This window comes from Callorhinchus milii, unplaced genomic scaffold (assembly GCF_018977255.1).
Source record: "Callorhinchus milii isolate IMCB2004 unplaced genomic scaffold, IMCB_Cmil_1.0 Scaffold60, whole genome shotgun sequence".
In the NCBI taxonomy this organism is placed as follows: Eukaryota; Metazoa; Chordata; class Chondrichthyes; order Chimaeriformes; family Callorhinchidae; genus Callorhinchus; species Callorhinchus milii.
Genome location: NW_024704801.1, coordinates 254565 through 281882, shown reverse-complemented (window position 1 = coordinate 281882; position 27318 = coordinate 254565). Strand labels below are relative to the sequence as shown.

At 52.6% G+C, this 27318-nt stretch overlaps 2 protein-coding genes across 3 annotated transcripts in view; both read right to left on the bottom strand.

Annotated features, from left to right (window-relative positions):
• LOC103191246 (transferrin receptor protein 2) overlaps positions 1-8422 on the bottom strand; it is a 12635-nt gene extending 4213 nt beyond the window's left edge. The window contains exons 1-10 of the mRNA XM_042345565.1: positions 8309-8422; positions 5665-5753; positions 5335-5545; positions 4553-4751; positions 3832-3972; positions 3237-3345; positions 2637-2759; positions 2279-2395; positions 1667-1806; positions 814-992 (exon numbers count right to left, since the gene is read on the bottom strand). Of these exons, the coding sequence (XP_042201499.1) occupies positions 814-992; positions 1667-1806; positions 2279-2395; positions 2637-2759; positions 3237-3345; positions 3832-3972; positions 4553-4751; positions 5335-5545; positions 5665-5697 (1252 nt within the window). The 5' untranslated portion in view covers positions 5698-5753; positions 8309-8422. The remainder of the gene's footprint in view (positions 1-813; positions 993-1666; positions 1807-2278; positions 2396-2636; positions 2760-3236; positions 3346-3831; positions 3973-4552; positions 4752-5334; positions 5546-5664; positions 5754-8308) is intronic.
• Positions 8423-9565: 1143 nt separating this feature from the next.
• Positions 9566-27318, bottom strand: part of zanl (zonadhesin, like) — a 31520-nt gene continuing 13767 nt past the window's right edge. For both annotated transcript variants that reach the window (XM_042345556.1, XM_007912218.2), the window contains 28 exons: positions 26955-27098; positions 26272-26379; positions 25486-25655; positions 24931-25133; positions 24183-24324; positions 23704-23951; positions 22913-23090; positions 22524-22632; positions 21745-21839; positions 20593-20769; positions 19883-20085; positions 19517-19661; positions 18848-19089; positions 18533-18697; positions 18254-18381; positions 17473-17741; positions 16760-16968; positions 16333-16474; positions 15661-15905; positions 15256-15385; positions 14613-14802; positions 13900-14058; positions 13344-13474; positions 12398-12736; positions 12026-12163; positions 11400-11496; positions 10985-11037; positions 9566-10184 (listed from right to left, as the gene is read on the bottom strand). In XM_042345556.1, coding sequence (XP_042201490.1) covers positions 10126-10184; positions 10985-11037; positions 11400-11496; positions 12026-12163; positions 12398-12736; positions 13344-13474; positions 13900-14058; positions 14613-14802; positions 15256-15385; positions 15661-15905; positions 16333-16474; positions 16760-16968; positions 17473-17741; positions 18254-18381; positions 18533-18697; positions 18848-19089; positions 19517-19661; positions 19883-20085; positions 20593-20769; positions 21745-21839; positions 22524-22632; positions 22913-23090; positions 23704-23951; positions 24183-24324; positions 24931-25133; positions 25486-25655; positions 26272-26379; positions 26955-27098 — 4618 coding nt within the window. In that variant the 3' untranslated portion in view covers positions 9566-10125. The remainder of the gene's footprint in view (positions 10185-10984; positions 11038-11399; positions 11497-12025; positions 12164-12397; positions 12737-13343; positions 13475-13899; positions 14059-14612; positions 14803-15255; positions 15386-15660; positions 15906-16332; positions 16475-16759; positions 16969-17472; positions 17742-18253; positions 18382-18532; positions 18698-18847; positions 19090-19516; positions 19662-19882; positions 20086-20592; positions 20770-21744; positions 21840-22523; positions 22633-22912; positions 23091-23703; positions 23952-24182; positions 24325-24930; positions 25134-25485; positions 25656-26271; positions 26380-26954; positions 27099-27318) is intronic.

The window sequence follows — 27318 nt, the reverse complement described above, 5'->3', positions numbered from 1 at the left end:
TCTCGAGACCCTCCTCTTCGACCCGACCGCGCCTTCGGTCGCACCCCACCGCCTCTACCCCCCCACCCTCCCCGCCCTCCACCCAACCCCCAGCTCGGGGGCCAAACCCCTGACTGTCCAGCGCCGTGAGACGTCCTCCTGATGCCGTGAAAGGCTCCGTGTAAATGCCATGCGTTGTTGTATGTTGTGATCGTGTGGGCAAAGCAACGGCAGCTCGTGTTCGTGTTTACACAGAGGCTTTTCACACGGGAGCACGACACTGAGTCGGGGAAGGAGAGAGAGAGAGAGAGAGAGAGAGTGGAGGTAGCGTCTCAGAGCGCTTATCCGCCAGGTAGGGTACGTGTGTGTCCGTCTGTATGTGGTGTGTCCGTGGTGTGTGTGTGTGTGTGTGCGCGCGCGCGTGTGGTATCTGTGTGTGTGGTGTGCGTGTGGCTGGGTGTGTGGTGTGTGTGTGTGTGTGTGTCTGTGTGTGGTGTGTCCATGTCTATGGTGTGTGTGTCTGTGTGTGTGTGTGGGTGTGTGTGTGTGTAGTATCTGTGTGTGTAGTGTATGTCTGTGTGTGTGTGTGTGTGGTGTCCGTGTGTGCGTGTGTGGTGCGTGTGTGTGTGTAGTATCTGTGTGTGTGGTGTATGTCTATGGTGTGTGGGTCTGTGTGTGTGTGGGTGTGTGTGTGTGTAGTATCTGTGTGTGTGGTGTATGTCTGTGTGTGTGTGTGTGTGTGTGGTGTCCGTGCGCGCGCGTGTGGTGCGTGTCTGTGGCGTGTGTGCACGTGTGTGTGGGGGGAGGGAGGGGACGAGGGGTTGCTGATCTCACCAGGCTCCTGCAAGCCTTCGATGGAGCCAAAGACGTTGTAGATCATCGTTGATTTCATGTCATTGTTGACTCCCATCTGGACCCGAAGTCCTGGGCTCTTCAAGTTGGGTCCCAGGTAATACAGGGTTGAAGGAAGACGCCCTCTCCACTCCCGCGGAGCCAGTCGCCCACTCAGTTTACTGTGGAGACAGAAGGCAGTAACATTAGTAATCTTTACATTGCACCCAGCGACTTATCAGGTCTTCTGGACGTCTCAAAAGCGCTTCGCAGGATTCACCGTGAAGCGTATTTTGTTCTGTGGGCGCAGAACGCGGCCGCCAATTTGCGCCCAGCGCCGTCCTCGCAAACCGTCACGGTTTATTTGAGGGGGGGGAGGGATTATTACCCCCGGAAAAGCGATCCACCGATCGACGGTCAAGCGGATTCCTAACCCCTGAGCTACAGGGGCTGTGGGGTGCGAGGCGAGGGGTCTAACCCCTGAGCTACAGGGGCTGTGGAGTGTGAGGGGAGGGGTCTAACCCCTGAGCTCCAGGGGCTGTGGGGTGGGGGGCGAGGGGTCTAACCCCTGAGCTCCAGGGGCTGTGGGGTGTGCGAGGAGGGGTCTAACCCCTGAGCTACAGGGGCTGTGGGGTGCGAGAGGAGGGGTCTAACCCCTGAGCGAGGGGTCTAACCCCTGAGCTACAGGACAACATGACACAGTCTGTGTTAAATGTGAATTGTTTTGTGTTGGGGTTGTGGGTTGGGGAGGCCGAAGCGGTGGGGGATCGGGGGGTGGGGTGGGGGTTTGGGGGGGAATCGATGACACAAGGGGGAAAGGTAGAGGGTTGGGTCAGGCGACCGTGTGGGCACTTACTTCATAAGTTTCTTGGCGATCTTGGAACTGATGGGCTGTGCCAGGATTTTGGGCAGAGCCGAGGAGGTGACCGGGGGGAACTGGGTGTGATTGAAGGAGGGGAATCCAGGGGTGAAGGGGTCCCCGGTGCCGAGGTGAACCTAGAGAGAGAGAGAGAGAGATCAGAGGCTAACACTGGCTGCAACTCCCCTGCACACTGCCTGACCAGAGGAGCACACCCTGTCTACTGCCCAACCCACCACCTCCGCTGGGCCAGCTCCGACCTCCTGTTCGTCCCTCGGCCCCTCCGGCCCCTCCGCTCCATGCCTTCAGTCGCTACGCCCCGAAACTCTGTCCCTCTCTTCCTTTCCTCTCCCTCCCTCCCTCCCTCCCCACCTTCAAATCCCACCTAAAGACCTTCCTTTTTGATGGTGCTTACGGTCACCTCCCCCACCAACCACCCCTCTCTCTCTCTCTCCCCCCACCCCACCACCCCCCGCTGGCTCGGGGTCAGACTCCCCCACTGACGAGTGACCCTCTACCCTGTGTGAAGAGCGCTGTGTAAATGCAAGTTGCTGATCTGCAGGACACGCCTGTGTATATGCGCGTGTTCCCGTGTATGGCAGGACTTACGTGTCCGTTGAAGGACGTGCTGGCAAGGATCCCGACCCCCCTGGGAGACTGGGGGATGTCCTCAGGGTCGGGGTAGATCAAGACTCCCACAGCCCCAAACTTCTGGGCTACAGCAACCTGCCACACACACACACAGACACCACAACAATAATCATAATCATAACTCACCACTGTTTGTGGGGACGTCGCCGGGCGCAATTGGCTGCTGCGTTTCATTCACAAAACACACAGTCACTACACGTTTACAGTGTATCCTGCGAAGCGCTTTGAGACGTCTCGAAGACTTGATAAGGCGCTGTATCAAATGCCAGGATTATTGTTATTGTAGGATTATTATTATTATTATTATATTACACACCTGCTCTGCGAAGGAGGTTTGGCCGATGCGCACAATGACTATGTTGTTCTTCACGGTGACGTTCATCTCATCCAATCTGATATAATCTTCCTCTCGGCCGTAGAATGCGTACACCAGACCTCCCTGTAACCACAAGGCAATCACCACCCGCACATCCCACCTCCTGCCCGGCTCGGCAACCACTGCGGTTCCAGGCTGCACTACGTGAAACTAACCCACACTGTGCGTCCGTCCACACTCCCAGGTCAGGGTTAGAGACACAGTAAAGCTCCTCTACACTGTGCGTCCACACTCCCAGGTCAGGGTTAGACACAGTAAAGCTCCTCTACACTGTGTGTCCACACTCCCAGGTCAGGGTTAGAGACACAGTAAAGCTCCCTCTGTACTGTGCGTCCAGTAAGGATGTCAGGAGGGATGGTGGAGGCAGGGACTGATTCCAGGACCAGCTGAGTGCTGTGATGGGGAGACGGGAGGGTAGGTGTTCTGGGAAGATGAGGTGAATGGGCTGAAGGGACCTTCTCTGAAGTTCTCTTGTGAGGTCTCACTTGACCTCAGTGCTGGGCTGAGAGGACCTGTTGCTCCGTGATGTCTAGCACCTACCGTGGCCTTGCCCTGTGCGCTGTACGCGCAGTAAACCTCCTCGTCCTCCAACTCCAACAACTCTCGGGTCTCGTTACCTTCCACCAATTGCACAAAGTTTGGTGACAACCTGGTGAGAAGGACACAGTTATCTCCAGAGGTCAGAGTGTGTGTGTGTGTGTGTGTGTCTGTGTAAGGGAGTGTGCGTGTATGGGTGTGTGTGTGGGGATGGGTGTGTGTGTGTGTATGTGGGTGTGAGTGTGTGTGTGTGTGTGGGTGTGTTGGTGTGTGTGTGTATGTGGGTGTGAGGGTGTGAGTGTGTGTGTGGGTGAGAGTGTGTATGTGTGTGGACGGTGTTAGGGCTGCGGGCATGTTGGGGTGACCAGAATCTCGCACTCGCGCCTCTGAGTCAGAAGGTTGTGGGTTCAGGCCCCCGCACCCCCCCACCCCCCACCACCGCAACCCCCCACCACGTCAGGACTTGGCCTCACGTCGTCTAAGATGACGCCCCAGTACAGCGCTGGGGGGCGTGTGTTGCATTGGTTGGAGCTGCCGACCTCACTCGCGCAGACCCCGTCTGTGCCCGTTCAGGTGGGGGTTAGGGACCCGGGGTTACCTGTTGGGGAAGGGCAGGTTGACATAGTGGGAGTCGGTCCACACATGGTTCAGACGGCGACTCTGTAGTTTCTGGTAGACGTATCGGCTGAGGACCACCTGCTGCTCGGAGCCTGACGGGTGGGAGAACTCACTCACCTTCCTGTAAAAGGGGGGTGGGGGAGTGGGGGGCGGAGACAGTGTGCGTGAGAGAGAGAGAGGGAGAGAGGGAGAGATGGAGGGAGGGACCTGTTCGCCCCACTTCGCTCCGCGGGTTCCAGCTATTCCACATCTCCCACCCGGCTCCCCCCACCCCACCATCAGCAGTCGGGCCTTCAGCCTCTCTGCTCCCACCCTCTGGAACTCCAACCCACAGCCCCTCCGCCGCGCTCCCTCCCTCCCTCCCTCCCTGGCCTCCTTCAAGGCCCGTCTGAAAACCGTCCTCTTCGACGAACCGCGCCGCCGGCGGTCACCCTCCCACCTCTCACCCTCCCTGACCTCCAACCCCCATCCTGATCCCAACCGCCCCCCCCACCACCCCCAGCTCAGGTCCAAACCCCTGACTGTCCAGTCCAGCGCCTTGGGACGTCCTCAGGCAGGGGCTGTGTAAGTGTTATCTGTTGTTGTTGTTGTGAAGGGATTGAAGCAGTGACGAGAGGAGAGAGCCAGAGCAACCTCCCATCTCCCCTCCCCATGACCCCTCGCTACCTGAACTCTCCCCTCTCCACCTCCCCTCCGCTGACCTGATGTTGTCTTCGATCTCCTGCTTGTCCAGGTATTTCTTCAGCATGGTGTGGAGGTCATCCCAGTACAGCTCTTTCTCCTGGGGCACGTAGATCTGATAGTCTGACTCGTCCTCGCTCATTGTGGTGGCACATTCCGAATCCATCTCCATGCAGGACTTGCAGCTTTTCCGAAAGGTAATATATCCCAGGAGGAATGCTGGCGGGGGAAGGGGGAGGGGAGGGGGAGAGGGAGAGGGGGGTGGGGAGTGGGAGAGAAGTTAAATGTCAATGTTAGATAATAATAATAATAATGATCCTTGCATTTGACCCGGCGCCTGATCACGTCTTCGAGACGTCTCAAAGCGCTTCACGGGATACACTGTCAAGTGTGGGGACTGTGTGTTTCGTGGGCGAAACGCGGCAGCCAATGTCCCCAATGACACAGCGACGTCCCCCAAACAGTCGTGGATTGAGTGACCAAATTATAGTCGATTCCCCCAATTGACTAACAAGCGGGTTCCTACTGACTGCGAGTAAACAGAGACGTGTGTGCGTGTCTGTGTGTGTGTGTGTACATGACTGTGGAGTAAGGAAACTTGCCTCGGGTTTCACCCTGACTTGACCCGCCTGGGAATCGAACCCAGGTCCTCTCGCTTGCGAGGCGAGTGCACTGACCAGTACGCTACAGGACACCACTCATCTCGTAGTTGCTCAGAGCTGCTGACCAGGATTAGGGCTGGTGTTTGGGGTTAGGGTTGGGGTTAACAAGGGCTGAGGGAGGGAGTGGTTGAGATCCTTACCGACGAGGAAGAGGAGGAGGCTGACAAGCAGCAGGTAGGTGAGGATTCTCCTCTTACTCTGAGGGTCCTTATTGAGCATGGCGGTTAGGTCATTGACCTGGGAGGGCTTAACCTCCTCCTCCATGTCCATCGTCATATCCGAGGGGTTCTCCTCGCTGAGCTCGGCCTTGCGGTAGATGGAGACGGAGTTGCGCGATGATCTCTGTCTGCGCTGTGGAGGCAACGACCCAGTGGCAGGTTAGACACCTACGCAGGAACTCCCCAGGGAGTACAGGGCGTGTGAGATGGTGCGGGCGGGTGTGTGCGGTTAGGGGCAATGTGAGTCCTTACCAAAGGGGAAAGCAGAGAGCTGAAGGTTTCCATTCTCTCTGGTCAGCCTTGCTTTCGGCAGGTGGCCGAGTGGTAAAGGGTAGAAATTTCTGTTGAGACAAGAAGAGAGATGGAGACTGAGTTTGGACTATGAGTGAGACAGGAGAGGAGAAAGGAATTGAGTTAACACTCCAGGCTGTCGCTCCAAGTGTAATAATAATAATAATCCTTGCATTTAATACAGCGCCTTACCATGTCTTCGAGAAGTCTCAAAGCGCTTCACGGAACATACTGTAAAGTGGAGTGACTTGTCTATTTTGTGGGCGAAACACGGCAGCCAGTTGCGCCCAGCGACGTCCCACAAACAGTCGTGGGTTGAGTGACCAAATTGCTATTATTTTTTATTCTTTCTGAATGGATTATTACCCTCTGGAAAAGCGATCCGCCAATCGACTTAACCAGCGGGTTCCTCCTCACTGCTCGGTGTACAGAGGCGTGTTTGGGTGGGGAGTCAGGAGACTTACCTTATGTTTTGCCCTGATCCGGGAATCGAACCCAGGTCCTCTCGCTCGCGAGGCGAGTACCTTTTGTTAGTAGGACCCGGGCAAGAATCTCTCTCTCTCTTTCTCCAGACCGGGCTGTTTTCTGCCTGCACTGAGCACCTTGCCAGTGGGTGAAGGAGAGAGATGCTTCTCCAAGTCTGGGACACTGAGATAGTGGGGAACAGATTAAGGGGTGGTGCACGGTCTTATCAGAAGCAACCAGACAGATACCCAGCGTGACTCCAACACAGCAATAATTGACCTGGTTTTCCTTGAGTAGGGACTTCACGAAATGAGTTTTGAAGTCATAAATAATAATAATAATCCTTGCATTTGACACAGACCCTTATCACGTCAGTGAGACGTCTCAAAGCATTTCACGGGATACATTGTAAAGTGGAGTGACTGTGTCCTTTGTGGGCGAAACGCGGCAGCCAATTGCGCCCAGCGACGTCCCACAAACAGTCGTAGATTGAGTGACCAAATTATTATTACTAACTGCTCGGTAAACAGTGTGTGTGGAGCAAAGAAACTTGGCCAAGGTTTCTCCCTGACCTAACCCGCCCGGGAATCAAACCCAGGTCCTCTGGCTTGCGAGGCGAGTGCTCTAACCACGACACTTCAGGACTCCACAGAGAAAGGAAGGACGGCTCCCCTATTGAGCGGTCATTGAACTCGCTGATCTTCTTCTTTATCTGTCAGCTTCATGAGGGAGGGCAGGGAGGGTGGGGGATGCAAGCAGACACACACCGATGCATGTGGCTTATGATATGCCCTGCAGTGTCACTCGGCACTGAGCTATGACGCACGGAGACTCGATTTCCAGGAACCCCACCCAGCGACCGATGGAACCAGCCTTATTTGTGGCTTCACCCAGAAAAACTCCAGGCTTTGTGAACCCCAAATACCGAAGTAGTGTTTGGAGGCAGAGAGGGAACCAAGTCAATCAGGAATGTTACCCAACTCAACTCAACCCGGCTTCAGTGGATAGAAGTTTGTTAGGTCAGGGGATCAGGGGATAGATCAGACATGATCTCATAGGGTGGCGAAACAGGCTGGAGGGGCTGAATGTCCTCCTCCTGTTTCTATGTTACACAATCTCGATGGATTAACTCCTTCCCATTCCCTCCCACTGTACAAAACCCCAATGCACCAGGACCTGTATTTGATACAGCGCCTTATCACGCCGTCGAGATGGCTCGATATTTTTACTAGACGAAAATACTAGGGGGAGGTGGGGGCGGGGGGGGGGGGGGGGGAGGGGAAGGTTCAGGCAAAGACCTTCACCTCCAAGTTTGGTGATTGAAAGAGACTGAAATCATTAAACACTCTGAGGGAAACAGTCAACAGAAGCTTTGACTTTTCGCCTATGATGAGAGCCGGTGTTTGGGAAAAACATTTCCAAGCTCAAACTTATCAAGTGGAAATCGTTGAACTTTAAACCGCCTCCCCCCACCCCCACCCCCCCCCCCACCTGACCGAAACGTTGGGCAAGTTTCCTCACTCCACGCACCCGCTGCGAAATGTAGTGACTGTATAGATTTCACGGGCGAAACACGGCCAACAATTGCGCACAGCGGTGTCCCACAAACGGCAGTGGATTGAGCGACCACATTATTAGCATTATTATCACTTTTTGAAGTGGTTACTGTTCCCGGAAAAGCGATCCGCCGATCTGCGTGTGTGTGTGTGTGTGTGTGTGCGTGTGCGTGTGCGTGTGTGGAGTAAGGAAACCTGCCCAGGGTTCGTCCCGACCTAAACCTGCCCGGGAATCGAACCCGGGTCCTCGAGCTTGCGATACAAGATAAAACCACTGAGATACAGGACTCGTACTTGTCGTAAAAGAGCAGACACGTCTCTCTCTCGACCCAAGTAGGAGATTTGAGTGCAGTCTGTTCTAACAGGACAGTGACCTGTGAGTCAATGACCCGACACACGTATCAAACCAGACCTGGAACGAGCAGAGTGACGGCCAAACAGCCATTTTAAAGCAAGATTATAACTTCTAAAACCCGAGTAAGGTTTAAAAACGTCTCGACCAGCGGCATCTCGGCAACGGGGCAGCGCGAGTGGGAAAGGGGGGAAGATAAAAAAAGGCTTAGCAAGAGGTTCCCGGTACTCACCAGCGATCAGTGTGTCAAAAGACTCAACTCCTGCCACAGTCACCTCAAGTGGTAAGTAAACCCCGTCACAAAACCCTCCCACCTTGTGACATGGCATCTCTCTCCCCCCCCACCCCACCACCCCCCGCAACCCCCAACCTATTGGACACGGGGTGGAGTCTGTTCCCAGCTCAGTGCTAGAATTACTAACTCTGCACAGATAAGATACACACACACACACGCACACGCACGCACACGCAAGCTTATAATCCTTGCATTTGATACAGCGCCTTATCATGTCTTCGAGACGTCTCAACGCCCTTCACGGGATTCACTGTAAAGTGTAGTGACTGTATTTTGTGGGCGAAACGCGGCAGCCAATTGCGCCCAGCGACGTCCCACAAACAGTCGTAGATTGAGTGACCAAATTATTATTACTTACTGCTCGGTAAACAGTGTGTGTGGAGCAAAGAAACTTGGCCAAGGTTTCTCCCTGACCTAACCCGCCCGGGAATCAAACCCAGGTCCTCTGGCTTGCGAGGCGAGTGCTCTAACCACGACACTTCAGGACTCCACAGAGAAAGGAAGGACGGCTCCCCTATTGAGCGGTCATTGAACTCGCTGATCTTCTTCTTTATCTGTCAGCTTCATGAGGGAGGGCAGGGAGGGTGGGGGATGCAAGCAGACACACACCGATGAATGTGGCTTATGATATGCCCTGCAGTGTCACTCGGCACTGAGCTATGACGCACGGAAACGCGGCAGCCAATTGTGCACAACAGCGTCCCACAAACACTCGTGGATTGAGTGACCAGATTTCCACCTGAACAGGGCACAGGCAGGAGCTTGGTTAACATCTCATTTGGAAGAACGGATAATCCCGACACATTTATTTATGATATAAATATTTATTTGAAGCGATAGCGCATTGACATGAATCTGGAACAGACAAGGGCACAAATGCCGTGATTAAAGCGCGCGTCCTGGAGACACGGAATTGAGAATGGTGCAGTGAAGCTTGACGGATTCGAGGTAAACTTTGGGGGAAAATCTCAGTGGCTGTCAAGACACACAAAATACTTTACAGAGACAGAGACGGCAGAACAAGAAGACATGGGTTTAGGGTTGTAAAGGGCTATTTCAGGACTCACAACCTCTCTTTACCTAGAGGCTAATTGTCCATTGGAACAATAATACCAGGACATTTATAGACGGCAGCTCGATGCTGTGATGGGGAGATGGTAGGGTGGGTGTTGTGGAGGGATGAGATCAGATGGGCCAAAGGAATCCCCTTTCTTCTGTCCGACTGATTGATTGATTGATTGATGAAGACATGTTACACTTCATTGTTCCTGTACATTCAACATTTGGCCACAGGAGGATGGCATTCTCCAAGCCGTGGCTGTAGTTCCTGAGCTTTCACGTTTGCCATTTCGATGCCTTTTCTCTCTCTCTTTCTCTGAGTCTATCTCCGAGTTCCTCGAGCTGTCTGTCTTTTGACTAGAATCTCTGGTCTCCTGGTGCCTCTTGCTCTCCGTACTGAGTATCTCCATCTCTCTCTGGTTGTTACCTTTGATGTCTGGGTCTCTCTGAGCCACTCTCTCCTGACATGAGAAGCACTGTACCAATTTGTTGTTGTTGCTGATTGTGGAGTTTGCATCTGAGATGATTGCAGTAATTTCCCGAGGAGTCACTCCAGTTCGATTGATGAATTTGTGTGTGTGGCTCCCCCGAGCAGTCACTGGCTGGTTGGCGGGTAGGTGGGGTGGGGGGGGGTAGGAGGGGTCGCGTGATGATTGAAAACTTTGATTTCTTCGTAATTCCGCGCTTTTGAAGTCCTAGAGCCGTTCGGAATCCACACTGTCTGAGCTGGTGGAGCTGTTGCTCTTTCTCCTCACTGCCAAACGAGAAATGGGGGGAATTTAATCGTTGAATTCGTGGAAATTCCAGATGGAATCGGTTTGGGAAGCGGCGACTGGCTCCGCTCTCTGCATCTCTGTATCCTCTCTCCTTCTTGTTCCCAGATCTGGATTCACTGGCTCAGGAAACCACCCGCCCCCACCTCACACACACTGACCCTTAAACAGCTCAGTCTCAGGTGCATAAACTGGACAAAGCTCCTATTTATTTAGTGAATATTACTGCAGTGTGGATTGGGGCGAGGATAGGCGGGGCGGGGGGGACATGATGGAGGGAGGAAGTTACATTGGGGAGGACAGAGTTAGAGAGCGGGAGAAGAGTTAAGATGTTGACGTTAAGGGGGGTATCATCTTGAAATTAGAAGTGAAATCAGGGGCAGTTTTTCACACACACAAAGGCCAGTGGGAATCTGGAACTCTCTCTCTCTCTCTCTCTCCCTCCCTCTAAAAGCTGCGGATTATTGCTGGGTCCATTCACATTGTCCAGCCGGAGGTGGATAGATGTCTGTGAGGTCTGGGGATCAAGGGATACAGGGCAAAGGGGAGTAATTGGAGTTGAGGTACAGATCAGCTACAATCTTATAGAATGCCAGAACAGGCTCGAGGGGCTGAATGGCCTCCCCTGTTCCTACTTGAAAGGCTAAAGCACAACTGTGTGGAGTCCTGTCGTGTAGTGGTTAGAGCACGTGCCTCGCAAGCGAGATGACCTGGGTTGGATTTCTGGGCAGAGGGTTCCAGTGCTTGGGGTGGGGGGGGTGCATGACAATGTCTGACTCACCATTTTCAGGCAAAATCATGGCGAAATCCTCTGGCATCACAGCCTTTGGGTTCCTGTTAACAGTAAGTGTGCAGGTCAGTCAGCAAATCAAACATAAATAAAATAACCGACCACGGTGGCTGAGCTGGGACCTACCTACAGCCTCTCTGCCCCCACCCTCCTGGACTCCATCCCACACACACAGTCCCTCAGCCTCACCCCCTCCTTTGAGGCCTGTCTCAAAACCCTCCTCTTCAACCAACCCATGCCTTCGATCACCCTCCTCCCCGCCCTCCACACCCCTGATCCCAACCGCCAGCTCGGGTCCAAATCCCAGATTGTCCAGCGCTTTGGGACGTCCTCCCGACGCGAAAGGCGCTGTGTAAATGTGACGTGTTGTTGTTGGGATTGTGCGGGGAGGGTAACTGGTCGTTACCTCCTGGACGTGAGGAAGTAGATGGTGAATCCGATACACAAGGAGACGAGGAAGGTTGCCAGCACGACCAGCACCACAATCAGCACCACATTCGGACCTGCAAGGAACAGAGAATTAATCAGGGTGTTAGTATACATCAACAACAACTGGCATTTTGCACATCGCCCCTCATGCAGGGCAGTGGCCCAGAGCGCATGACAGTAGCGGATCACGATGCCGAGCCGGGGGGAGGGAGGGGGTGACCGTTGGCATGGTTGGAGAGGAAGGTCTTCAAGGCTGAGGGATTGGGGAAGAGAGTGACAGAGGGCACGAGGGACAAGCAGGAGGTCGGAGCCGGCTGAGTGGAGGCAGCGGGTAGTGGCATGGGGAGTAATCAGATTGGAGAGGTAGGGCAGTGCCAGAGAGTGAAGGGATTTGAAAACGATTGTGAGGCTACGTACATAAATACATGTGCAAGAAAAGAAGTGCAGACAGGAACATACATGTGCCCGCATGTATACGTGCGCACGTGTATTTTAAATAGTCACGCAAACACGCATGCACATAGATAAAGGGGAACATGGCTAAAATACCGGACCTTAATCAGTAAATGGGTGACAGCTGAGGGTAACTGCCTTCGGACATACCTGAGGTTTCTTCATCCAACTGATTCTCACACATCTCCCCAAAAAATCCAGGACGACACTCACACGTGTAGTTTTTAATGCCTGGAGATTCGCTACACGTTCCACCGCTGAGACAGGGATCAGACAGGCAGGCTCCCTCTGGGGGTAGGGGGGGAGGGAATGAGATCCAAAACATAAAGCCATGTGCTTGTGTGTGTGTGTTTATCACACTCTACCTTTAGGTGTGTGACTGTGCGTGGGTTTTTCACACTCGACCTGTGGGCGTGTATGTGAATTTGTGTGTGTGGAGGTGCGCGTATAGGTGTGCGAGTCTGCATTTGCGTGTGTGAGCATGTGTAGAGGTGTCAGTGGGTGTCTGTGTGGTTCCCTTACCTTGGAAGCAGTCGATGGTCAAGTTGAAGGCAGCACACACCTCCCCAGTGCCACACTGTTTGGGCTGGCACTGAACGGTGTTGGTGTTGGCACACAGGCAGCTCTGATCACACTGGTCCGTGACAAACGTCTCCTGCACCTCATAATATTTGCTGTGGTAGGTGCAGCCACACTGGCTGAAGGGCACACACTCCAGGTCGCTGAGCACATAGCCCCGATCGCACTCACACCCCTCCTGACAGGGGATCTCACAGCCTCCTGGGGCAGCCAGATCAGCACAGGTGGCAGGGCAAGCGATCATGCAGGACCTGTAGGTGCTGTGGGCAGGGCAATCCAGTCCTGAGAGGTGAGAGGAGATAATCAGCATTAATACGCTACTGAGTTTCGTCCACAACATGTACAGTCACTACACTTGACAATATATTGTTTGAAGCGCTTTGGGACGTTTCAACGACGTGTTAAGGCGCTGTATCAATAATAATAATCTTTATAATATAATCCTGGCATTTGACACAGCGCCTTATCATGTCTTCGAGACGTCTCAAAGCGCTTCACAGGACACACTGTAAAGTGTGGTGACGGTGTGTTTTGTGGGCGAAACGCGGCAGCCACTTGCGCCCGGCGACGTCCCCACAAACAGCAGTGGATTGAGTGCTTTGTTTTGAAGGGATTATCCCCGGGAAAAAGCGATCCACCAATCGACTAACAAGCGAGTTCCTACTCATTGCAAGATAAGCAAGAGGCGCGCGTGTGTGTGTGTGTGTGTGTGTGTGCGCCCATGTAGAGTAAGGAAACTTCGCCCCGACCCGACCCAACCTGCCCAGGAATCCAACCCAGGTCCTCTCGCTTGCGAGGAGGCGAGCGCCCTAACCACCATGCTACAAGCCTCCGACATGATGGGTCACGTGTATCTCTCTGGCACGGCCCACACTCGGGAGTTACTCACCACATTCTGTCTGCTCCCTCCACAAGTCCAGGGGCACCAACTTCTCTTGACAGATCTTGGTGTAGGCTTCAAAGCTAAGGCACAGTAACTCTTTGCTCTCGAAGTCAGCACACAGGTCGAACAAGCAGTTCCTGTAGAGGGACACAGAGCAAGGAGAAAGCTCCCGGTTAGGCCCTCTGCTCAAAGTCCACGAGCCCCCAAATTCCGCCTGCTCTTAGCCTAATAATAATCCTTGCATTTGATACGGCGCCTTATCACGTCTTTGAGACGCCTCGAAACGCTTCGCAGGACACGCTGTAAAGTGGAGTGACTGTATATTTTGTGGGCAGAAAGCGGCAGCCAATTGCACACAGCGACATCCCACAACCAGTGACCTGCCGTGAATCGAACCCACGTCTCTCGCTTGGGCTCTAAGTGTGCGCTCTAACCACTGAGCTACAGGACTGCACGAGATGTGTCCTCAACGCTGTTGGCCACGGTGCTGATCGAGTGGGTTGTGTGAGCGGGATAGGCACACACAGTGCCAGGCAGCTGCTTGTCGATTTGCGTTACTTACTCCTGGAAGGTACTGGGTGAGACGATCGAATGGCAAGCTTTGAAGGGCCCATTTGGGTTAGACAGCGCACCGCAGAACTTAGTACTGTTCATCAGCTCCAGCTGGTCACTGGTGCAGTCCTCAGTGGTGAAGCCTGACTCGGGATTATTCACGTCACGTCTGTGGAAGGAAACAAAGGTGTTACTGGAGTGCAGCAACTGTGTGCTTTATGGGCGAAACTCAGCAACCAATTGCGCACAGCGACGTCCCACAAACAATCGTGGATTGAGTGACCAAATTAATAATCTTTTTTGTTTAATTTTGTCGTTTTGTGAAGGGATTATTACACTCCCAGAAAAGTGACCCGCCAGTCGACTAACAAGCGGGTTCCTACGTACCTCTAGGTAAACAAGAGGTGTGTGTGGAGTAAGAAAGTTGCCTAAGGTTTCACCCCGACCTGACCCGACCCACCCGGGTCTCGAACCCGGGTCCTCTCACCACCGAGGCGAGCGCTCTAATCACTGAGCTACAGGTTATTTATTTATTTATGCCCTAAATCAAGAGATGTTCATTCAAGAAACATTTATCTTGTTGGCCAACCAAAGAAATTGGTCACCACAGGTCTACGCTGTGAGCTGAAGTGCTGACGAGGGGTTAGGAACACCACAGACTGCTGACTGGGAGGCGAGAGAACGGGAGAGAGTGAGAGCGAGTTGGACTCCAGGTAAACTCACTTGTGGATTCTTTGGGTCTGTGTCTCAGTGGCCGCCCGGTTCCGAGGCCTCACTTTCCAGCTGTTGCCAAACTCGTTGAGGTTTTCGGTGATCGTGCCGTCCGGCTTCATGTAGTCGTTGTACCTTCGGTCATCGTAGTTACCGCACAAGCCCAGCACTCGCTCCATGTAGGTACTCGGGAGAGTAATCACTGGGGACAGGACAGGATGTTCAGATGTTATTATAATAACAATAATCCCGGTGTTTGTCCCAGCGCCTCATCACGTCTTCGAGACGTCTCAAAGCGCTTCACAGGATATACTGTTAAGTGAAGTGACTGTATAGTTTGTGGGCGAAATGCGGCAGTCGATTGCGCCCAGCGACGTTCCACAAGCAGTCGTGGATTTAATGACCAAATCACTGTTATTTTTTGGATGGATTATTACCTCCGGAAAAGTGATCCATCAATTAACTAACAAGTGGGTTCCTGCTTACTGCTGGTACACAGAGGCGTGTGTGTGTGTGTGCGGAACAAGAACACTTACCTAACACTTACCTGTCCGGGAATCGAACCCAGATCCTCTCGCTTGCGAGGCGAGCACACTAACCCTGAGCTACAATACTCCACGTCACAATGTAACCAGACTAGACTGTAGTTCATTACCTGCTGCTGATTCTCCGTCAAACTCCACGGTGAGCCCAAAGTCCATCTCCAGGAAAATGGACCTGGATTTCTGATAGATGCGCAGACCTTCTCGGGGTTCAAAGGGAGGTTTGATCCTCACACCGTCCACCTGGAGGTTAAGACATTATTGAGGTCAAGGAGTTCATCGCAACAACTGACAACAACAACATTTGTTAGTCGATTGGCGCCTTTCGTGTCAGGAAGACATCCCAAAGCCCTGAAACCAAGGCTTCACTCCACTGAGCACTTGACGTTACTTAGCATTACCCAATACGTCCTGACTTCGTGTTTAGGCGCTATATCAAATGCCAGGATTATTATTACACTCACCCACACACTCACCCATACACTCACTATCACTCTCATTCACTAACACACACTCACCACAACTTTGCGGTTCTTCAAGAGCATGATGGAGTATCCATGGATGTCGATGTAGACTTCCTGGAGGAAGGAGACCTTACTGAACGGGCTCCTGCGTTTATTCCTGCCTTCGATGTTGAACGGGATCAGGTTACCGGCATTGTTGGTCTCGCTCAGGGTGTAGGTGTCCTTGCCTTGGTAATGGTGGATCACAAAGTCATAGGTGATGTAGTGGGGGTCTCCGGAGATATGACACTGATTAAATCCTGGTAGGGAATGGGAGAGAACAACGTGAACAATCGTAGCAATGGGAATGTGCTTGAGCATTCTGAGCATCGTGGCGCCTTCTACATGTGAACAGGAGAAGGCCATTCAGCCCCTCCAGCCTGTTCCGCCATTCTATAAGATCATGGCTGATCTGTACCTCAACTCAAATTACAACAACAACAACTTGCACTTATATAGCACCCTCAGAGCACTTAATTACCCTTCCTTGCCCCAAACCCCTCGATACAATGCAAAATTACATTTGTTTAGCGCCTTTCACGTCGGGAGGACGTCCCAAGGCCCTGACCTAACAAACACCTGTCCACCCCAGTCTTGCAGCGCCCCACCCGCCCTCCCCCCACCGGCTGCCAACGGCCCTGCAGCGCCTCCCAAAATACAGCACGTGAAATTGGGCTGCGTACGTACGTGTGGGTCTGCAGTAATTGACTCCGTCCTTCGCATCGCACACTGTGGCTTTCCCGCAGCTGAAGGCTTCACACTTGACGTTCCCGTCTCCGGGGCAATGACAGGTCTCCTGACAGTCCTTGGTCAGCCAGCTTTCCCCGACCTGAGACACACAAACCACTGTTACCGGACTGACATTTTAACTCTGATCGCAGCGCCGCCCACAGGGTGTTTAAGAGTCATTGCAGTGTCACCTCCAACAACCACCACCACCACAACAAATGACATTTCCACGGCACCTTTCACATCTGGAGGACGTCCTGAGGTGCTGGACAGTCAGGGTTTAGGACCCAAGGGGTGAGGCGGGGGATTGCGGGATGGACTTCCAGAGAGTGGGGGCAGAGAGGCTGAAGGGGAGTTGGCGGGGGGGGGTGGGGGAGTTACTCACGTTGTGGTACTCGTTCTCGGCGTCCACACAACCGCATTCCTGCAGCTTCACGCACTCGTTGTCGCTCAGTACGTATCCGGCGTTGCACTCACAGCCTTCCACGCAGGCGCTCGAGGTCTCGCAGTTGGAGGGAGCGTAGATATCAGTGCAGGTGGCGGGGCAGGGGGTGGAGCATTCCACATAGTGGCTGTTGGGTGGACAGGCCAGGGCTGTGGGGAGGGGTGGGGGGGGGAAGGGATAATAATGATTACAATAATAATAATGATAATAATAATCCTGGCATTTGATACAGCCCCTCATCACGTCTTCGAGACCCCTCAAAGTTTTTTTAGGCAAAACGCGGCAGCCAATTGCGCACAGCAACGTTCCGCAATCAGTCGTGGGACTGAGTGGCCAAATTATTATTGTTGGTAATATTTATTTGTTTTTGAAGAGGTTATTATTACCCCCGGAAAAGCGATCCATCAGGCGGGTTCCTATTTACTGCTAGAACAGAGGCGTGAGCATGTGTGTGTGTGTGTGAGGAGTAAGGAAACTTGCCTAAGGTTTTCGCCCCGACCTGACCCGCCCGGGAATCGAACCCGGATCTTCTCGCTCGCGAGGCGAGGGCTCTAACCGCTGAGCTGTAGAGATTTTACAATGCAGCCTTCGCTCAGCGCAGTGACTGGGCATGAAATCCCACAGACTGTGCTGTGGCTGAAGGAGATACTCACGGCAGAAGGTGCTGTTCCTCCACTTGATGCCGACTCCCTCGCTCTTGCAGGCCTCCACGTAGGAATGGATGTTGTCACAGAGCGTGGAGATCATGCCGTTGTACTCGCACATGTCAAATACGCAGTTCTGGATGAAGGGGAAGGGATCGACCAGACTGTGGCACGTCTTGTATTTGTCGTTCAGCATGTCCTGGCACAGAACTACCACCTTCTCCATGTCGGAGGGCAGGCAGCTTGCATTCAGATCCTCTCTGTTGTCAGGCTTGCAACTGAGGGCAAAGAGAGAGAGAGAGAGAGAGAGAGACACACGTTTTATTTATACGTCCACCGGAGCGCGAGGGTTAGCGAGAGGGCAGAGCAGGCTCTGTGTTGGAGTGCACAGAGCAGATAATAATAATAATAATAATCCTTGCATTTGATACACGCCTTATCACGTCTTCGAGACGCCTCAACGCACTTCGCTGAATATCCCGTAAAGTGGAGTGACTGTATATTTTGTGGACAAAACGCGGCAGCCAATCGCTCACGGGCAGTGTCCCACAAAGAGTCGCGGATTGAGCGACCACAGTATTAGATTTTTTTGAAGGTATTATTACCCATGGAAAAGCGATACGCCAATCGACTGACAACTGGTAAACAGAGGCGCGTGTGCGGAATCAGGAAAGTTGCCCTGACCTGACCTGATCCGCCCGGGAATCGAACCCAGGTCCTCTAGCTTGCGAGGCGAGTGCTCTAACCGCTACACTACAGCACTCCTACTAGGAGATGGACGTGAACGTACCCTGGGTCGCTGTCTCCCTCGTCCTTCCAGCTGTTCCCGAAGTGGGTCACGTTGTTTGCCATCTTCCCGTCGGGCATCAACAGCTCGTCAGATTGGTCCTGATTGTAATTGCCACACATGCCGCACAACTGGAGAGAATAGGAGGTGTTAGTATCAGGTTAGAGTGAAGGGCGAGCGCTGGTCAGTGAGCGGGGCTCCCGGGAACCGAACCCAGATCTCTCGCTTGCGAGATGAGCCCGCTAGCCACTGAGCTACAGGACTCCACGTTTGCCATCTCACCTTCCCGAAATACGTGCTGGGCACTTTGATCTCCAGGTGGTGGTTTCCGTCAAACTTCACCACGAGCCCGAAGTCAGTCTCCACCACGGAGTAGATGCCACTGGTGACGATGGACACACCTTTAATCTGGTCTGTAACTGGAGCCCGCACTCTCTTCCCGTCGACCTGTCACATTGAACAGACACACTGAGTGAGCAGTTTGGAATATAATAACAAGTAACAATCCTTGCATTTGTCGAGAGGACATCCCAACAGAGCCGGGGGTGGGGGCCGGGTGGGTGGAGGTGAGGTGGGTCAGGTCCGCTCCGCGCTTACCAGAATCCGTCTGCTCTTCTGTAGGGTGATGCGGACGTTGTAGACGTCGATGTTCACTGAGCTGATGTAGGAGACGCCAGGCTGCCCTCGCTCCTCGTTCTTGGCGTTGACGGTGAAGGGCGTGACCATCGTGGGCACACAGACCTCCGCCAGCGTGTAGGTGCAGGTCCCCATAAACGTGTGCATGGCGCTGTCAAAGGTGAAGTAGTGAGGGTCTCCGGCCACGTGACAGGAGACTGTGCCTGTGGGAGAGGAGGTGGGAGGCCCAGAGGTCAATAAAACAAGTGACTTTTGTATGGAGGAGTGCAGCGTCCATGTTGGGAAGGTGATGCATTTTATTTGAGGGTGGGGAGGAAGGGAGAGGGAGAGTATGCTGCATTGAGGCCATCCCATGTACTATTTCTGTCATCTTTAATGTATAATAATACTTGCAGTCGATACTGCGCTTTATCACGTTGTCGCGACGTCTCAAAGCGCTTCACCAAACACACTGTAAAGTGTAGTGACCTTGTGTTTTTATGGGTGAAACGCGGCAGCCGGTTATTATTTTTTGGGGGGATTATGTCCCCAGAGAAGCGATGCAACAAGCGACTAACAACCTGACTCGCCTGGGAATTGAACCCGGGTCCTCTCGCTTGCGAGGTGAGGGCTCTGATAGTTACTACTGACCTAAGATCTGACACCCGAGCACTCCGTCCTTGACCTCGCATGTCTCCAGCGGGCCGCAGTTCCACTGCTCACACGTGATGTTGTTGGGGCTGGAGCAGGTACAGCGTTCTGTACAGTTACTGTCCGTGATCCAGTTCTCTCCCAACTGGAAAAGACAACAAGAGAAACTGCTCACGCCAATGCCAACAATAATAATCCTTGCATTTGATACAGTGCGTTATCACGTCTTTGAGGCGTCTCAAAGCGCTTTACGGAATGCGCTGTAAAGTGAATCGATAGTATATTTTGTAGGCGAAACCCGACAGCCGATTGCGCCCAGCGACGTCCCACAAATATATAGAGTACTGTATCCTGTGGCTTACATACCAGGTGGTAGTTCTTGTCTGTGTCCACACAGCCGCACTGACTGAAGGGAACACACTTGTCCCCACTCAGCACAAAGCCGTTGTCACAGACGCAGTCCTCCACACACGGTTTGTTACAGTCGTTGGGAGCTGAGAGGTCAGTGCAGGAGGCAGGGCAGGCTGTCCCACAGGGCTCATAGTGACTGTTAAGTCCACAGGTCAGTGCTGGAGAGACAAGAAAGAGTTTTCAGATTATGCCTGAAGGCACGGACTATTCTTTATCATGCAAAGGGTAGCGGAAATCTGGAACTCTCTCCCTCCCCCAAAAGTCTGTGGAAGCATCTCCCTCATGCTCTCTGCTCTTACGTCGATGGCTGCACTTTCAGCCACTACCCGAAACTCTGTCGCTCTCTCCCTCTATCCTCTCGCCTTGCCCCCTCCTTCCTTCCCCATCTTCAGATCGCCCCTGAAGACCTTCCTTTGCGACCGTGCCATGGTCACCTCCCCTCTTCCCCGCCTCATCGTCGTGCTAAGCCACTGTCAAGCGCCCTGGGATGCTACACTGCGTGAGAGGCGCTGTGTAAATATAAGTTGTTGAAGGAACACTGGCAGATTCTTCACCTCTCTAACACAGGGGTACAAAGTCAACTCTAGTCCCGAAAGATGTCCTCAGCTCAGATCAGTACCTCAGGACTGACAAATGCTACCAAACAAGGTGACAGCGAGACTCACGGCAGAAGGTCTTGTTTCTCCAGGTGACCGAGACGCCAGCTTTGGCACACAGGTCAGCATAGCTCTGCAGCGCTAAGCAAAGGTACATCGTATCTCCATCGTAAGCACACATGTCGTACACGCAGTTGTCAAAGTATTGCTCTGGGGGGATCTTGCTGTGACACTCTTTGAACAGGCCTGTGAACAGTGATGAGAGATGTAGTTATATAACAACAACAAAATTACATTTATAGAGTGCCTTTCACGTCGGGAGGATGTCCCAATATTATAATAATAAAAACCCTTGCATTTGATATAGAGCCTTATCACGTCTTTGAGACGTCTCAAAGCATTTTTCCTTTTCGAGTACCTAACTCCCTATTGAAAGTTAATACACTATACAGTGTAGTTACTGTTTTGTGGGTGAAACGCAGCAACCAATTGTGCACAGCAGTGTCCCACAAACAGTTGTGAATTGAGTGCCCAATTTTTTTCCCCCTAAAGGGATTATTGCCCGTAAAGCAATCAGCCAATCGACTAACAACTAGGTTCCTACTTAAGTATCGCATGGGTGGGGCGGGAAGGGGGAGGAGAGAAAGAGAGAGCAAGCAGAAACGATAGGAGATAGAGAGAGAGAGAGAGACATTGGGAATGACTGGGGGGATGGTGGAGCGAGGGGCCGAGAGGAAGAGAGAGAGAGAGAGAGCAAAAGGAAACTTTGAGGACAAAGGGAAACGGAGAGGAGATACTCGAAAAGACCAGAGTTGTCATGGTCTGGAAAGCACTGCCTGAAACGGTGGTGGAAACAGATTCAACAGCAACTTTCAATAGGGAGTTAGATAGGTACTTGAAAAGGAAACATTTACAGGGGTGTGGGGGAAAGAGCCGGGGAGTGGGACTGATTGGGTAGCTTTTCCAAACAGGCACGATGGGCCGAATAGCCTCCTTCTGTGCTGTAATATTCTATGATTCTACGAAAACGCTGTGAAGAGACAGAGCGAGAGAGAAAGGAGAGAGCAGGAAACAGCGTTGGGAGGAGAGGTAAGAAGATGGGATGGACAGGAGCAATCTTGGTTGTAAATACAATACAAAATTACATTTGTGTACGCCTTTCACGTCGGGAGGACATCCCAAGGCGCTGATATGTAGAGCGGCGTTGGATGGTTCCCTTACCTGTCGGGTCCTTAATGAAACCACAGCTTGTTGGCTTCTCAGCCTCGGCCTGCACATCGTCATCACAATCCTCAATCCCACCACTGTTTGTGCATCTGCCGGAGGAGGAGAGAGATCACTCACATGAGGAAGAACATCAAAAGACACAGACACTACACTTTACAATATAAGGCCCTATATCAAATCTAAGTATTATTATTATTATTTATTATTATCTGTATCTCTGAGGGACTGAGTAAAGGGCTGCAGGTAACCCTCACCCTCTCATAAGAACATAAGATCATAAGCTCGACGAAAGACCACCAATGTCCATCTAGTTCGCCTTCCACCATCATAGCAGTCACTTGACATGTCGGGTCCCTAAACTATATACTGTATCTGTGTGTGTGTGTCTCTTTCTCTCTGTCTCTTTCTCTTCTCTGTCTCTCTTTCTTCTCTGTGTCACTGTGTCTATGTCAATCTACGTGTGTGTGTTTGTCTCTCTCTTTCAATCTCTCTCTCTCTGTGGCTATATACTGTATTCCCAGATATTATTTTCTAACAGAAATCTACCTCATTTGTTCTTGAAACAAACAACACTTTCTGCTTCCACCGTCTGTCTCCCTGGCGAGCCTGTTCCCCACGTTTACTACTCGCTCACTGAACTAGTGTCACCGCAGATTTGTTCCGAATTTACCCTCCTTCGATCTCAAGTCATGTCTTCTGGTTCTACTGTTGAGTACCAGATAAAACAGCTTATCGTGTTCTATATCATCTCTCCTGTGTGGCACGTTACTTACCCCGGCGTATCATCAGGTACCAGCCAGCTCTCTCCCAGGTCATTGACGTTGTCAGCAGCACTGCCATCGGGTTTGAGATTGTCGTCAGCTTTGTTTTTGTTGTAGTTTCCTGCAGGGAGGAGAATAGTGGCGTCAAACAACAACAACAAGAACACATTACACGTGGGATGGAGTTCCAGGGGGCGGAGGCAGAGAAGCCGAAGGCCCGCCCGCCAATGGTGAAGCGGGCGAGGCGTGGGGACGTGAAACATGGGTTAAGAAAGGCTGGTTTCTGATCTGTTGTAGCTACATCTTGGGTTTAGACACCAGTAAACGTCCCTCTACACTCCAACGACGCTTTGTGTGGGTGTCTGAACACTGAGCAAGGAAAAGTGTGAATGGAAACCTACCACACAGCCCAGAGAGCAGCCCTGTGTAAGAGGAGGGAACGGAGACGTCCGCGTGATGGTTTCCATCGAAGCGCACCCACAGCCCAAAGTCAGTCTCCACCACGGCGTATTTGCCACTGAGCCTGATCACCACCTGATCGTCCACAAATACCGGCAGGTTGATTCTTTTTCCGTTCAGCTGTGTGTGAAAAAAGTCGGGTTTATACAACAATAATAAATAATAATCCTCGCATTTGATATCGCGCCTTATCACGTCTTCAAGACGTCTTCCAACAACAACAATTTACGTTTGTATAGTGCCTTCCACGTCAGGGGGACTTCCCATCCCAAGGTTCCAGCGCTCTGGGACGTCTTTCCAACGTGAAGGGTGCTGTACAAGTGTAATGTTGTTGTTGTTGTCTCAAAGTGCTTCACTGAATATATTGTAAAGTGTAGTGACTGTACATTTTGTGGGTGAAACGCGCAGCCAATTGCACACAACAGTGTCCCACAGTCGTGGATTGAGTGACCACATTAGTACTATTATAATTATTTTTGAAGGGATTATTACTCCCGAAAAGCGATCCGCTAATCGACTAACAAGTGAGTTCCTACTGACTGCTGGTAAACAGCGTGTGTGTGTGTGTGTGTGTGTGTGTGTGTGGAGTAAGGAAACTTGCCTAAGGTTTTGTCCTGATCTGACCTGCCCGGGAATCAAACCCGGGTCCTCTCGCTTGTGAGGTGAGCGCTCTAACCACTATGTTACAGGACTCCACAAAGTATCCCAAGAGACCTTAGCGCTGGACACTCACAATGACTCTCCTGCTCTTCATTAAGGTGATGCGATGACCGTACACATCGATGTGGACGGCTTTGACGTACGAGACCTTTTTGTTGCTGCCTCTGTGCTCGTTTGTGGTTTCCACGTTGTAGTATTTGAGGTTGGACGAGGTGTCTCCGAGCTTGGAGAGAGTGTAGGTGCAGGTCCCCATGAAATTGTGCACCTTCTTGTCGAACGTTGTGTAGTGAGGGTCTCCCGAGACACTGCATGTTTCACGATCTGTAACAAGAGAAAGAGACACACCGATCAACAGCCTGAACTTTCAGCTCTTCCTCCCTTCATGTCCCACTGTGGATCCTGAGGCTCAGTGGTGAGAGCGCTCGCCTCGCAGGTGAGAGGACCTGGGTTCAATTTGCGGGCGGGACAGGTCAGGACGTAACCTTAGGCAAGTTTCCTTACTCCACACACACACACACACACATCTGCCCCCTCAATAAACACCCTGCTTACCTAGAGCGTGACAGCCATAGATTCCGTCCTCCAGCCCACATGTCTCCACGGGTAGGCAGCTTGAGTTCTTGCATGTGAAGATGTTGTGACCCTGACACAAGCACTCCTCAGTGCAGCCTGGCTTGTACCAGCTCTCGTTAGGCTGTGGAAAACATGACGGGTATCAAATCTGTCTTTTCATTACCCCACAATACAAAATTACAATTACACAGTGCCTTTTGTATTGGGAGGCCATCCCAAGGTACTGGACAGTCGGGGATGGGGGGGGTGGATTGGGGTAAGGGAGGATGGAGGGCAGTCAAGGTAGGAGGGTGGCCGAAGGCACAGTTGAAAAGAAGGGTCCTGAGACATGCCTTGAAGGAGGCAAGGGAGCGAGGTGAAGGGGCTGTGGGGTGGAGTTGCAAAGGGTGGGGGCGGAGGGGCTGAAGGCTCGACCACCGATGATGGGACGAGCCGGGCGGGGGATGTGGAGCAGGCCGGAGCCTGCTGAGCGGAGGGAACGGACGGGTTGATAATGGCAGGTCACAGAGGTAGGAAAGGGCAAGGCCGTGGAGGGCCTTGAAGGCGAGGACGAGGATTTTGAACTCTATCCTCTGAGGGATGGGGAGCCAGTGGAGTTGGGTGGGGTGATGGGGTCACAGCCACAGTGTGCACAATGAGGAGATGAACACCTTATTGATGGTTTATTGGTGATCTCCCCCGGGGAGAGGGCACTGAGAGACCCCAGTTAGCGTGTGTGGGTACTCACCAGGTAGTAATCTCCTTCTGAATCGGTGCAGCCACACTCGTTGGCAGGGACGCACTTCCCATCACTGAGGACGTAACCCTCGTCGCACTCGCACCCCTCGACGCAGCGGTTCGGACAGTTCCCTGGAGCGAACGGGTCGTTGCAGGTGGGAGGGCAGGCGCTGGCACACAGGGTGTAGTGACTGTTTGCAGGGCAGTCCAGAGCTGGAACAAAACAGGACTGGTTAGGGTGGATGTTATGGGGGGGGGAAAAAAATAAGGCCTCACTAAGTTCGTAGAGTGGGAGTATAGGCGTAGGAGTGCGCACTCTCTCTCTCCCTGGATGGACGCATCCTGTTTACCTAATTTCAGAGAGTATTAGACGCACGTTAGCTAGAACCAACACTTGGGTGGTGGGGTGGTGGGGGGGGCGGGGAGAGGAAGGAGCTCAGAGTGCATTGGGGTAACTGTTGGGAGTCTAACCCGCTCTCCCCAGTTCAAGAGATCAACGTGGCACTGGGATGTATGACTGTTACCTTGTGTGATTGCCTGTAATAGTACAATGACAGAAACTCACGACAGAAGTCTGGCTCCCTCCACGAGTGGACAGTAGCTCCAGCAGACAGACAGGCATCGGTGTAGGCTTGGAGTTGGTCACACAGCATGGCATCAAGCCCCTCGTACTGGCACATGTCAAAGATGCAGTTGTTGAAGTAGGGCATGGGGTCCACAATCTTAATGCAGTCCCTGCAGAAGTCAAAGAGCGGCAACAACATCAACAATCAACAGCAAAATGACATTTACACAGCGCCTGCCTTTCACGTCGGGAGGATGTCCCAATGCGTTGGACAGGACAGTCAGGAATCTGGACCGAGTTGGGGGTTGGGATCAGGAGGGGTGGAGGGTGGGGGTAGGAGGGTGGCTTAAGGTGCAGCTGGTCGAAGAGGAGGGTCTTGAGACAGACGTGCCTTGAAGGAGGCAAGGGAGGGGGCGAGGCGGAAGGACCGTGAGATGGAGTTCCAGAGGGTGGGGGCAGAGAGGCTGAAGGCTTGGCCGCAGATTGGTGGGGCAGGCTGGGGGTCGTGGAGCAGACCAGTGCCTGCTAAGCAGACAGGTTGATATTGCATTGGCAAGTCACAGAGGCAGAGAGAGGCAAGGCCGTGGAGGTCTTTGAAGGTGAGGACGAAGACTTTGAACTCTATCCTCTGGGGGATGGGAAGCCAGTGGAGCCGGGAGAGGGTGGGGATGATAGGGTGACGGAGCCTGGTGCAAGAGAGGACACGAGCTGCGATTAACGTTTGTGCAGTGCGAGGAGGAACGGTCTTTAATCGGAGTATAGAGACTGTAGAGGACTTTCGCTTACCTGAAGGCTCCCATGGGGTCTATTAGACGCCCACAGCTGTCCGAGCTTATAACCTGTTCATAGAGATCTTCATCACAGGGGGGCTGGTCCGAATCGTCGGATTTACAGCTGAAAAAACAGTGAGACGCAAGAACAAATTAGTGCGGGAAGCAAGGAAAACGTTTCTCTGTGCACGAGGCGATGCAAAATTCTCTGCTATGATGAAAGTACTGTTGAGACCATAAGTTCTTTTCGAAGGGAACTAGATAGATGTCCACGACTAACAAGCGGGTTCCTACTTACTGCTAGGTAAACAGAGGCGTGTGTGTAGAATAAAGAAACTTGCCTAAAGTCTCACCCCGACCTGACCGGCCCGGGAATCCCCGCTTGCGAGGCGAGCGCTTTAACCACTGCACTACAGGAGTGAGCAAGTGTTGAACTGGAGTGAGGAGGCTGGGCCACTCGCATGTTGTAAGGAGGACTCGAGCAAGACGTACAACAACAGCGCCCTTCGTGCGGTGCAGTGTCCCGGACGGAACGTTGGGCAGTGGCGGAGTTTGACCCCGAGGCGGAGGGAGAGGGAGGCGGGAGGTGACCGTAAGCACGATGACAAAGGAAGGTCTTTACGCGGGAATGGAAGGTGGGGGAAGAGGGAGTGGGCAAGGCGGAGGAATTGAGGGAGTTCCAGACAGGTGGCCACTTACTCGTCATCTTCATCATCCTTCGTCTTCCAGCTGTTCCCTAACTCGTCCCCGGTCTTTGCTGCAGAACCGTCGGGCTTTATGTTATCGTTGTTCGCGAATCCGTCCAAGTTTCCACACAGACCGCACATCATGTTGAAGTAAGACCTGGGTGTTCGCAGGAGAAAAGGAAGGCCATCAGTCACCTCTTCGAGATGTCTCAAAGGGCTTCACACAATTTACTGTAAAGTGTAGTGACTATATACTTTGCGGGCGAAACGCGGCAGCCAATTGGGCATAGCAGTGTCCCACAAACAGTCGTGGATTGAGTGACCAATTTTTTTTTTTTTTCGAAGGAATTATTACCCCCGGAAAAGCGATCTGCCAA